Source organism: Somniosus microcephalus, chromosome 19 (assembly GCF_052327205.1).
Source record: "Somniosus microcephalus isolate GS21.2 chromosome 19, FLI_Smic_1.0, whole genome shotgun sequence".
Taxonomy (NCBI): domain Eukaryota; kingdom Metazoa; phylum Chordata; class Chondrichthyes; order Squaliformes; family Somniosidae; genus Somniosus; species Somniosus microcephalus.
Genome location: NC_141005.1, coordinates 71829564 through 71841845, shown reverse-complemented (window position 1 = coordinate 71841845; position 12282 = coordinate 71829564). Strand labels below are relative to the sequence as shown.

Here is a 12282-nt window from a genome sequence, read left to right as displayed (position 1 = left end):
CCCAATCTCTCCTCATACGCCATTCCTGCCATCCCAGGTATCAGCCTGGTGAATCTTCACTGAACTCCTTCCATGGCAAGAACATCCTTCCTCAGATAAGGCGACCAAAACTGTACACAATACTCAAGATGTGGTCTCACCAAGGCTCTGTACAACTGCAGCAAGACATCCTTGTTCCTGTACTCAAATCCTCTCGCTACGAAGGCCAACATACCATTTGCCTTCTTAACCGCCTGCTGCACCTGCATGCTTACCTTCAGCGACTGGTGCACAAGGACACCCAGGTCTCGTTGCACTTCCCCTTCTCCCAATCTATTGCCATTCAGATAATAATCTGCCTTCCTGTTTTTGCCACCAAAGTGGATAACCTCGCATTTATCCACGTTATATTGCATCTGCTATGCTTCTGCCCAATCACCCAACCTGTCCAAATCATCCTGGAGTTTCTCGGCATCCTCCTCACAGCACACACGCCCACCCAGCTTTGTGTCATCTGCAAACTTGGAGATATTACATCTAGTTCCCTTGTCTAGATCATCATTAATATATATTGTGAATAGCTGGGGTCCAAAGACCGATCCCTGCGGTACCCCACTAGTCACTGCCTGCCACTCGGAAAAAGACCCGTTTATTCCAACTCTTTGCTTTCTGTCTGCCAACCAGTTCTCTATCCAAGTCAATCCTGTCACTGGGATCCTTCCCATTTAACTCCAGATAGCACTGTAACTAATACCATAAAGGGAAATCTGGCCCTGGCTAGACGAGTAGCCACTAGCTCTGTGCATGGTTTCAGCTGGTTAAACTCCAGCAGTAATCCTTCACACCCTTGCAGTAGCTAAACCTTGGCTGTCGCCAACCTGCGCTGAAGCTGTCTGGGCCCCATGAGGAGGAAGTGTGCACTCCATATCAGACAAACAAAAGCTCTTCCCGGGTGGATTTCTCAGTAACTTGGTTTAGAGATTGGGCGCTGCGTTCACATGTGTTGCACACCCAAATGACCAAACCAAATCTTGATCATTTGGTAAAGAAGGGAGCAGATACACAGGAGTGAAGTTAACATCAGTAAAAGTGTTTATTACATTAGCGCCGGTGAGTTTAGGCTCTTTAGACATCACCATCACCCCTTGAGCGGTAAATTGGCGGATCGTCCATCCATTATAGGACCTGCCTGAATTACATTTCCATCGGATGATCTGATCTGCTCTGTCCTTTTACCTCCCAGGTAGTGAGGTTGAAAATTACATTTTATTCTTTGGCCTCGAACAAGTATTTGCAAAAACATTTATTTCTATAGGTTTCTTAAAATGTAAGTGAATTTCCTGTGGAGGTACATCTTAGTGAGTCAGAGAACATGGCAGAAGGTGCTAAGAGATGCAGTGAAAGACACCAGTACTCCCTCTGTACTGCACTGAAGCGCCAGCCTAGATTAGTTCTGAAGTGGGGCTGGAACTCATGACTTTCTGATTCAGAGGCAAGAGAGGGCCATCACTGAGCCAAGCCAACAATTCCAGTTAACCAGGTTTTAAGCTCACTGGCATTCTCGAGTCATCATGAGGTGCCACTCGGAAATCAGGGCCAGGATATTTCCCGAGTCGGACATTTACAGAGATGATAGGCTTTAAACAAGTGATGGGAAGCCAGCAGCCTTGACTGTGAATAGTTCTGCAGCAATGTATGGAAAGCATGGGTAGCACACTGCCCCTAGTTTATTACCATCATAGTCCTTTCCCCTCGGAAACACAGCTTAATGGTCTACTTCTCAATTAACAGGAGCATTTTGGGGTCAGCTCTGACTCTGAATTTCAGCTTTTCCAGTCCCAGAAATATGGGGAAAGGGACCTGCTTTTCAAAGACGCCACAGAATGTTTGACTCACTCGACTCATCTCAACTACATGAACATCCTAGGCAATGAATTCTTCGACCTCGCGGAATCCGTTTTCAGTTGCACAGATTCGGGTAATCATCTTCAGTTTTTTAGAATGATTAAAAGTGCATCAAACATAATACCACTCTCATCCGACAAGAGCTCATCTATATTTCTGTACTTATTGCTCGACAGAAATCCTCGAATTCTGCACTCAGGATGTCTGCAGCAACTTGTGAGTGCGACCCTTCAACCGACTCTGACGCCCTGGCGACACGGAACGGCCCTGAGCTGACTATAATTTTGGTCTTCATTGGGATTAGGTTGCTCCATGCACTACTTTTAGGGCATTGGGCAAGGTGCTTGGACAAATTCTTCTCTGCGTTGTTTTAATGCAGTCGGTAATTGTTTAAAATACATGAGATAAGGACAGTGGGGGTGATTTTGACATTGGCTGATAGTGTGAAATGGGCGCTGTCGATTCGACCGCTCGTTATACACCTCTTTCAATTTTGTCTTATAATACTCCTGTGAAGCGCTATATAAATACAAGTTGTTGTTGTAAAATCCGAATGGTTTGAAATCGTGCTGTGACATTAGTAACTAACCTCTAATGTGTTTGTAGCAAATTACCCCGTCCACTATTTTAACAAACCTGTTAACCCATTCATAACCTTAATATGCCTTCATTATACAAGTGGACAAAGGAATTTGCCATTAGCTCGTTCTACATAGAATCTTACAGCACAGAAGGAGGCCATTCGGCCCATCGTGTCTGTGCCGGCTCTTTGAAAGAGCGATCCAATTAATCCCACTCCCCTGCTCTTTCCCCATAGTCCTGCATTCTTTCAAGTATTTGTCCAATTCCCTTTTGAAAGTGACTATTGAATCTGCTTCCACCATCCTTTCAGGCAGCGCATTCCAGATCACAACAACTCGGGGCGTAAACAAAAACATTTCCTCATCTCCCCTCTGCTTCTTTTGCCAAATAACTTAAACTGTGACCTCTGGTTATCAATCCTCTTGCCAGTGGAAACAGTTACTCTTTCTAAACCCTTCATAATTTTGAGCACCTCTATTAAATCTCTGTTAGACTCGAAATTTTGGAGCAAAACCAGACGGAGGGGGAACTGCTGACAAAGTTAAAGTTTATTAGAAAACGGCCGGGAGGCCTTGTGCACAAGGGAAGAGTAGTTAGCTTCCTCAAGCTCGCACCTAACTCTCAAAGGAAAAGCAGCAATACAAGCATGTTTATACCTTTCAATAGGCAACGCCCACTGGTTACAAAATGTGGGCGTACACGTACAAACAGCGTCACTACAGTTACTCTATTGGTTGACGTGGTTAGTCACTCAATTGTCGGGGCCCACCTTGAGGCGTCCTGTGACACTAAACATCCCACATTAGTTGTAGTTACCCTTATCAGTAAACGCATAGTCTTCAGACATTGAGACTCTACAAAGTAGCTTCAAGCACTCCCTGGTGCTAGCCCTGGTGATGCATGGTTATTTCATTAATCTCCCGAGGAAAGCTTGTTGGGATAAATAATGTCAGCTCAGGCTTTGAGCAAACATTCCAATGGGAGAGAAGGTGTTTGAAGCAAGGATCGTCTTAGAAATGGCCAATTCCTTTTAGTGTTCATCTTGGCGGCCACAACTTGTTGTGGGATTTTAGAGACTTCTCTTATAAATGTTTTGAAGCCCAACTCTACAGTAGGAGTCAGTGTCTGAAGATTTGTAACTTCAAAGGACATGTGTCTCCTCTAACTATCGAGCAAGCAAATCACAAAGCCATATACTCTGTGGCTAGTTACCCTTATCCCTTAGAAGGGCAAACTATGTTGAACACTGCTTCTGTGAAGCTGATAACAACATTCTGAAATGTTTGGAGATAAGTGGGGTGGTGACCAGCAGCCTGGCAAATCTGCTTTGGTCAGCTATTCTACAGTACCAGTTAAAAGAGTTAATATGATGGTCAAGCAGCCCATCATGCTTTGCAGCTATCTAAATGCTTTTAATATATATATATATCTCAATAGTGTGAAGCTAATCATCCTTTAAATATGATTTCTAGTATTACAGCCTAATGGTTAATACTTTTAGAGACTGGAGGATTCAGGCTTCGGTTCACAGGCTTATTTTTGCAATCCAACATCTCCCTTTAATTAAATCGCTATTAAACGTTCTCTGCTCTAGGGAGAACAACCCCAGCTTCTCCAGTCTCTCCACATAACTGAAGTCCCTCATCCTTGGTACCATTCTAGTAAATCTCTTCGGCAAGGCCTTGACATCCTTCCTAAAGTGTGGTGCCCAGAATTGGACACAATACTCCAACTGCGGCCTAACCAGTGATTTATAAAGGTTTAATATAAATTCTTCACTGATATCGCACTGAGATTTTAAATGTAAGTGAGCTTGGTGTTTATTGATGCTTCATTCATTATTTACCACTCGTGGGATTGGGTAACCAGCTGGGATGTTCTAATTGGATATTATTTTTTGTCTGAATCTCTTTCTGACACTCACCAAACCACCTTAAGACATAAATACATGACAGGAATCTCAGTCGCAGTAGCACATTGTCACTTATAGTTGGGGGGGGGGGGGGGGCGCGCGCAATCAAAATCAATAATTTTCTGTTATTGCCACCGCTGCACAGGTGGTAGAATATAATAATGGGCAAAGTATTCAATCTAATCCTCTCATCAGACTTGACGACAGAACCCGTCCAGTCTGCGGGCTCGTGAGTGTTGCAGTCTGAGGTCGCTTGGTGGGTTATTTGGTGCAGTAGTTGATGTGCATGTTATATGTTGAAGCATGTTGTCTAATGGCTAAAAGGACCTGCACAGAGAAACACCGTATGGGGGATATTTACATTGTATTGTATAAATCTATGAGAATAACACGGGCCTCCAGGCGAAGGCCCAATTTAATATAAGTTAATGTTAACCTTACACGAGATACTTAGCATTCTTGTTTCATCACATTTTAGAAGGTTGATTTAAAAATAAACAAATATTTGTGGCACACAATAGGATGATGGAGTTAAAAATAAGAGTTTTCTTCCTGTTACTAATGTGGGAGTTACATTGAATGGATAACAAGATAGGGCGTTGCAGTGGCTCTATGGGCAAAGCCAATGTCCCATGTGGAACTGAATCAAACAAAGCAGTCAGGTCCCAGGTTCCATTCTCGGTCTGTGTTGAGTTAACTGATCTCAGTCAGGGTGGTGGTTGGAGCACTTGAAGAGATAGTAAGGCCAAGAACGTCAACAGTTGAAGCCATCAAAGGTAACAGATGGTTCCTTTTAGTTGGACCTTCACAGAATCACAGAAACCCCACAGTGCAGATAGAGGCCATTTCGGCCCATCGAGCCTGCACCGACACATATCCCACCCGATCCCCGTAACCCCTACACCAACACATATCCCGCCCTATCCCCGTAACCCCACGTATTTAATCCCCCTAACACTAAGGGTCAATTTATCATAGCCAATCAACCTAACCCACACATCTTTGGACTGTGGGAGGAAACCGGAGCACCCGGAGGAAACCCACGCAAACACGGGGAGAATGTGCAAACTCCACACAGACAGTCACCCGAGGCCAGATTCGAACCCGGGTCCCTGGTGCTGTGAGGCAACAGTGCTAACCACTATGCCACCGTGCATCTTCTGAGAGACAAGAAATAATTGTATCTTTCAACAACTGGAAGAAACAATTGAAGAGCAGAAAGGAAATCAAGATGAAGTGATTCAACCATTGCACTGGGAGAAGATTGGAGGTTGTGAACACTGAAGGGGATTGTAACCTTAAGGAAGTCAATGAATATAGAAATCGAGAATGGAATATCATTGAAAGCAGCAAATGAGGTGAGATCATGAGTAGAAATTAGAGGTGGAGAAGGCTCAGTCCTGGGATGATGGGATGGCATTCAAGGTTTCAGTCCTGGGATGATGGGATGGCAGGTCAAGGTTTCAGGAGAACTAAGGACCATGAACTTTCTGGCCCATGCACCGTCTCTCACTGCTGCTTTTTACAATCAATGAGAATTGGGAAGCCTGATAGAAATTCCCATGTCTAGGGGAGTGATAGTCTGTCAAGCATTAGTACACTGCGACCTTGATGACAAAGCAGGGTCGACATATTTTAATGAAGTAGCTCCTGAATTCACTGATGCTGGAAGTTTTTCAATGTGTATAAATGGGACAATAGAAAACCCGAAGAACATAAAAAAACATGGAATGAGAATAAGGCATTTGGCTCATCGAGCCCATTCTTTGCACAGACCATGTACAATCTACTCTATAATACATTGTTACAAGTTAAGGACTTGCCTTAGATATTCTCATGGTACACTGGCATTCACGTAAGCAGTCTGATCATCTTACATTTAGGGGTGTGCCCGTACTGCCCAATATCTAACTATTCTACCAATTGTCTCCTTAAACCCCTTTCCCCCCCACCCTTACCTCCAACAAGTGCGAGGAGCTCATGGGCAGACCATCCATTGAGCTGCCTCTGCTGCTTCCCTCCTTCCCCTAGCCCACCGCGCCAAACCTTGCCTCCCCCAGACTCCCTCCTGTCCTAGCCCTAATCCCCCCCATCTTTCTCCAAGTGCAATTATCCATCGGACTCATGTAATACAACAACAACTTGTATTTATATAGCAGCGCCTTTAATGTAGTAAAACATCCCAAGGCGTATCACAGGAGTGTTATCAAACAAAATTTGACACCGAGCCATATAAGGAGAAATTAGGGCCGGTGACCAAAAGCTTGGTCAAAGAGGTAGGTTTTAAGGAGTGTCTTAAAGGAGGAAAGAGAGGCAGAGAGGTTTAGGTAGGGAATTCCAGAGCTTAGGGCCTAGGCAACAGAAGGCACGGCCGCCAATGGTTGAGCGATTATAATCAGGGATGCTCAAGAGGCCAGAATTAAAGGAACGCAGATATCTCGGGGGTTTGTGGGGCTGGAGAAGATTAGGGAGGGGCAAGGCCATGGGGGGGGGGGGGGGGGGGGAGGGATTTGAAAACAAGGATGACAATTTTAAAATTGAGGCGTTGCTTAACCGGGAGCCAATGTAGGTCAGCGAGCGCAGGGATCAAGGGAGAACGGGACTTGGTGCGAGTTAGGACATGGGCAGCCGAGTTTTGGATGACCTCAAGTTTATGTAGGGTAGAACGTGGGAGACCAGCCAGGAGTGTGTTAGAATAGTCAAGTCTAGAGGTAACAAAGGCAAGGTTTCTGCAGCAGATGAGCTGAGGCAGGGCGTAGTTGGACGATGTTACGGAGGTGGAAATAATACAAAATGATGAGTACTCCACTTCCCCAATCAACTAACTCCTATCTAGCCTCCTGTATGCCCATTTCATCTGCTGAGAGAAAGTTCCTCTTAAACACTCTCTGCTTCCCAAAGGTTAATGAAACAAGACTCCTGAATATTCACCTCTGCGCAAATCTCTGCTATTAAACGTCTTAGTGCCCTCCACAAGACACAACCCCCTCGGACTGTTGAATCGTGTGAAGCGTTTAAATATTTCATTCTTTGCCTACCCCATAACCTCCAATCCCATTCCCAATCCATTTTGAAGAAATCAAGGAACACAGCCTCAATGCTTTTTTTGCTTAGAGTCTGTTTCAGATATCCACTAACTCTGTGGGGATGGGAGAGAATGTTTCTCCTAAAGCAAGACTGATTTATAATGAGTTTTCCTGCTGTTAAAAAGTGGTCCAGGTGAGCGGTCGTCTTGAAAACAGAAGGCGCGGAAAATGTGGTAGTTGTTAGAAGATGAAAGGGAGGCGAGGGTCACTTCTACAAATCAGGCACCCTCCGAATCACGAAGGGGTCACCTCTGATGCTGAAATCGGGCACACATTGCAGCCACGTGCTGGGAAGGTGCGCGAGCTTCCTCTGCGACTGCTTTCAGCGTGCCCTCTAGCCCAGTCATTGACGGTCCTCCTTTCCGGCTTCTGAATTGCTTTCTCATTACTCATCTAGATCAAAAAGGGACGTACACAAGACTTTAATCTCCTTGTACCCCATTACCATCCCTGGCTAAGCGCTGTGCAGAGATATCTTTGAACTATGCCACTGAAAAGAATTAATCTGTACAGTTTTTTATTTGCTTCGGAAGGGAATGAATTATACTTTTTCATCCTGTGCTCACAATATTCAGCCAAGTGAATTCTAGTACATTTTGCAAGTCTTGTGTCTGACCCTGAAATAACCCGACTAAAAAAAATATAGAACTATAGTAAAGGACTTATATTTATATTGTGCCTTTCATGACCTCAGGGGGCTCCCAAAGCACTCTACAGCTAATGAAGTACTTAGGGAGCATAAATAGAAGAAAGTCGCTAATAAATCCAATTGGAAATTCAGGAGAAACTTCTTTACCCAGGGAGCGGTTCAAAAGTGGAACTCGCTACCACATGGAGTAGTTGAGCCGAATAGTAGAGATGCATTTAAGTGGAAGCTAGATAAACACGAGGGAGAAAGGAATAGAGGGTTATGTCGAAAGGGTTAGATGAAGAGGGGTGGGAGGAGGCTCGTGTGGAGCATAAACACCGGAAAGACCAGTTGGGCTGAATGACCTGTTTGTGTAATTCTATGAAATTCTATGAAGTGTAGTCACTGTTGTAAAGAAGGAAACACAACAGCCAATTTGCACACAGCAAGCTCCCACAAACAGCAATGTGATAATGACCAGATAATCTGTTTTAGTGATATTGATTGAGGGATAAATATTGGCCAAGACAATGGGGCAAACTCCCCTGCTCGTCTTTGAAATAGTGCCTTTTACGCCAACCGAGGCGGACTCGGTTTAACGTCTCATCCAAAAGACGGCACCTCCGACAGTGCAGCACCCCCTCAGCACTGCACTGGAGTGTCAGCCTAGATTATGTGCTCAAGTCTCTGGAGTGAGACTTGAACCCATAGCCTTCTGGTGAGAGTGCTACCGACTGAGCCATGGCTGACGATGCTAAAAACTGTTTGTTCCTCAATATTCAATATTAATTAAATATCTTAATTTGACAGTTTATAGGGAAAGGTTAAATTCTCCCATTTAATTTCACTTGGCCAATATTTTTCACCCCTTACCTAAATATTTTGGTACGTGAAATTCCACAGGGATTCTACTGCTCTCACGTTAGAGCTCAGCTGGGAGACCAACAAAACCCATCGGGAAACAGCTGAGAGCCAAAGTCCAGGGAGGAAGCACCCCTTGCAGAATTTCAGGGCCATTGGCTCAGTGGTACAGGAAACTTTCTGGTATCCGGCACTGACGGGACCGAGCTGGTGCCGTACCATCAAAACTGCCGTAGAAACCAGCGCTAATGTTAAAACATACGGAGCTTTTGAGCTCCGTGTGAATCAACAAACCCTGTTGCTTAGCAACAGCTTCAACACAGTCGGCCGCAGCTTAAAAGCGTCTCTGTAGCTAAGCAACAGCTTCAGCTAGACCTTGCAGAGCCTGACTGGGGAAAAAAAAAGCAACGAGAAGTAAAAAAACTTATAGGAAACGGCTCCTGAATTCTGCCGGTAGATAGAGCTTTCCGGACATTTAACCTCCGGATAAACCAAAGTTTCCTGTATAATGCACCGTGTAGGGTTGCTAACTCTGGTTGGGCATATTCCGGGAGGCTTCATCACATGACCACCTGCCCGCAACCACCATTGGTCCATAGTCCAGGCGTGCTGCCTTCCACAGCCAATTGAAAAAGGAATAGATTCTTCATTATCCGATTGGATGGTTCTTGACTGTCAGTTAAATAGTCTTCCCCCCAAGTCTGTTATTTGGATAACTAATATACAAGTATTAGTTATTTGTATATTAGTTATATATACAGAAAGTGTTCAAAGAAAATGAAAAAGAATTTAAAGCCCCTATGATTTTTCTCCTGGGTTGCTCGCAGCAGAGTCCTGGAAATTAATCTTTAATTCCTGGAGACTCCAGGATAATCCTGGAGGATTGGCAACTCTGGCACGGTGTGCGGGATTGATACTGAACAGTACAGACCGGGTAGCTCCCTGGCTGGAACCCTGCTGTGTGCGGAGTTGGCTGATGGGCACTGGTGGAGGTGATTCACTTTGTATTGTGGTGTCAGGCTAGGAGGTAGGTGGGGGAAATCCATCGAGTATTGCACTCCTGATCACTACCCCTTGCTGAAAGGATGCATGTGGTGGGGGCGTCGGGTGAGCATAGGATCGGACTCGGCTAGATGTCTACAATGGAACACGATGAATACGAACTCGCATTTGTATAGCGCCTTTCGTGACTTCAGGACGTCCCAAAGCACTTCACAGCCAATGAAGTACTTTTTGAACTGTAGTGACTGTTGTAATGTCTGAAACACAGCAGCCAATTTGTGCACAGCAAGGTCCCACAAACAGCAATGCGATGACCAGATAATGTGTTTTTTGGTGGTGTTGGTTGAGGGGATAAATGTTGACCAGGACACCAGGGAGAACTCCCCTACTCTTGAAATAGGATCTTTAATATCCTGAATAGGGAGACCGGCCTCAGTTTCACGTCTCAGCCGAAAGATGAATACCCTCCTGATGCTCAACGTGCCAACTCACATTGGCGCAGTCCTGGAGGGTGGTGAACAGTTCCATGAGCCACTGCCTTCAGGATAGAAGAGCAAAGGAAATGTCCTGAATGGTATTTGCAATGCAATAGTGAGGTGGCACTGGATTATCAGAGGTGCTGTCCTTCAGGTAGGATGTTGTTCAGGTGGATGTTAAAGATCTCATGGCACTAGCTGAAGAGCAGAGTTCTCCCGGCCCTAGCTGAAGAGCAGAGTTCTCCCGGCACTAGCTGAAGAGCAGAGTTCTCCCGGCACTAGCTGAAGAGCAGAGTTCTCCCGGCCAACATTACTCCTTCAATCACCTCACCACCACAATCACAGCAGCAAGGCGGCCAGAGTTACTATTTGTGGGGTCTTGTTGTATGCAGATTGGTTGCTGTATTGGCCGAGATAACAGTGCTTGTACTTGAAAAGTAACTTGTGTGAAGTGCTTTGGGATGTTTCGGAGATGTGAAAAGGTGCAATATAAATGCAAGGCTTTCTTTGTATTTAATGGGAAGGAAGTTGTTTCAGAAGGCTTGCACAGGAAAACAGCAAATCAGATACAGTGATATCACAAATAAGTTTCCATAGAAGTCTTTGAGAAACATTCATTCATTCATTTTCATTGGTTTTAGATGAAGCCCCACTTCTACTATAATTTTTGTCATATACATGCTATAATCAATATCTTAAGAATCATAACCCATTCATGGTTTCAGTCAGTCTCATGTGCTTGCATCATTGATCATTGATCAGCAAGACCAAGCCATCATTTATCTTAGCACATAATGTAATACAACTTTAAATCACATCAACTATTATCACAACTAAACCAAAACAAAGTTCACAATAGTTAGGGTTACAGAACAAAAGCAATAGGAGTTCAGATACAGATCAGCCATGATCTAACTGAATGGCGGAACAGGCTCGAGGGGCTGAATGACCTCCTCCTGTTCCTGTGTTCCATATCTTATCCTGCACCAAGTCACGCTCACCCATCATCCCTGTGCTGTATCGGTTCCTGGTCCGCCACCACCTCAAATTTAAAATTCTCATCCTCATGTTAAAATTCTAACATCTCCCTCTTTGGCTTGGCACCCATTTTTACTAAGTCTTTGAAGTGCCTTGGGATGTTTTTCTACGTTAAAGACACTTTATCATTGCAAGTTGTTGTTGCTGATCAAAGTCTAATGGATGGATTGATTGAGATTTTGTGCCCCCCCCCCGTCCCTTTTATGCTGGGAAATGGTACATGTAGAATGCACTCTACTTCCACCAGCAGTACATGGCAACAGAACCGAGCCAAGCCAAGCTAGATTAGGTTCAAAGACACTTTAGAAAGTGATTTGCCTCTGGGTTGTTATTGCTCTCTTGATTCCAGATCACTTTGTACTTGGGTGCTGAGGAAGGAGCCCATGATCCCAGGGCCTTTTCTCAGCTCCTGTAAAAGGTGGAAAAACTCATGTTAACCCATCAGACAGAAGACTCGGCTTCCAATGAGCCAACTTGATGTAGATAGAAGTGTCAAAATTTGTAGGAAAGGACGAAGTTAGGAAATTGCAAGCACAAAGCATTTTTGTGTTCAAATCTCTCCATGGCCTCGCCCCTCCCTATCCATATCCGTATCTCTGTAACCTCCTGCCCTACAACCCTCCTAGAACTGTGTTCCTCTAACTCTGGCCTTTTAAGCATCCCTCACTTTCTTCGCTCGACCATTGGTGGCCATGACTTCAGCCGACTAAATCCTAAGCTCTGGAATTCCCTCCCCAAACCGAATCGCCTCTCCAGCTCATTTAAGATGCTGCTTAAAACCTCTCTCTTTTACCAAGCATTCGGTCACTTGTC

At 44.7% G+C, this 12282-nt stretch overlaps 1 protein-coding gene across 1 annotated transcript in view; it reads left to right on the top strand.

Annotated features, from left to right (window-relative positions):
- sxph (saxiphilin) overlaps positions 1-4818 on the top strand; it is a 128649-nt gene extending 123831 nt beyond the window's left edge. The window contains exons 16-17 of the mRNA XM_085962019.1: positions 1771-1957; positions 2061-4818. Of these exons, the coding sequence (XP_085818145.1) occupies positions 1771-1957; positions 2061-2104 (231 nt within the window). The 3' untranslated portion in view covers positions 2105-4818. The remainder of the gene's footprint in view (positions 1-1770; positions 1958-2060) is intronic.
- The last annotated feature ends 7464 nt before the right edge of the window (positions 4819-12282 follow it).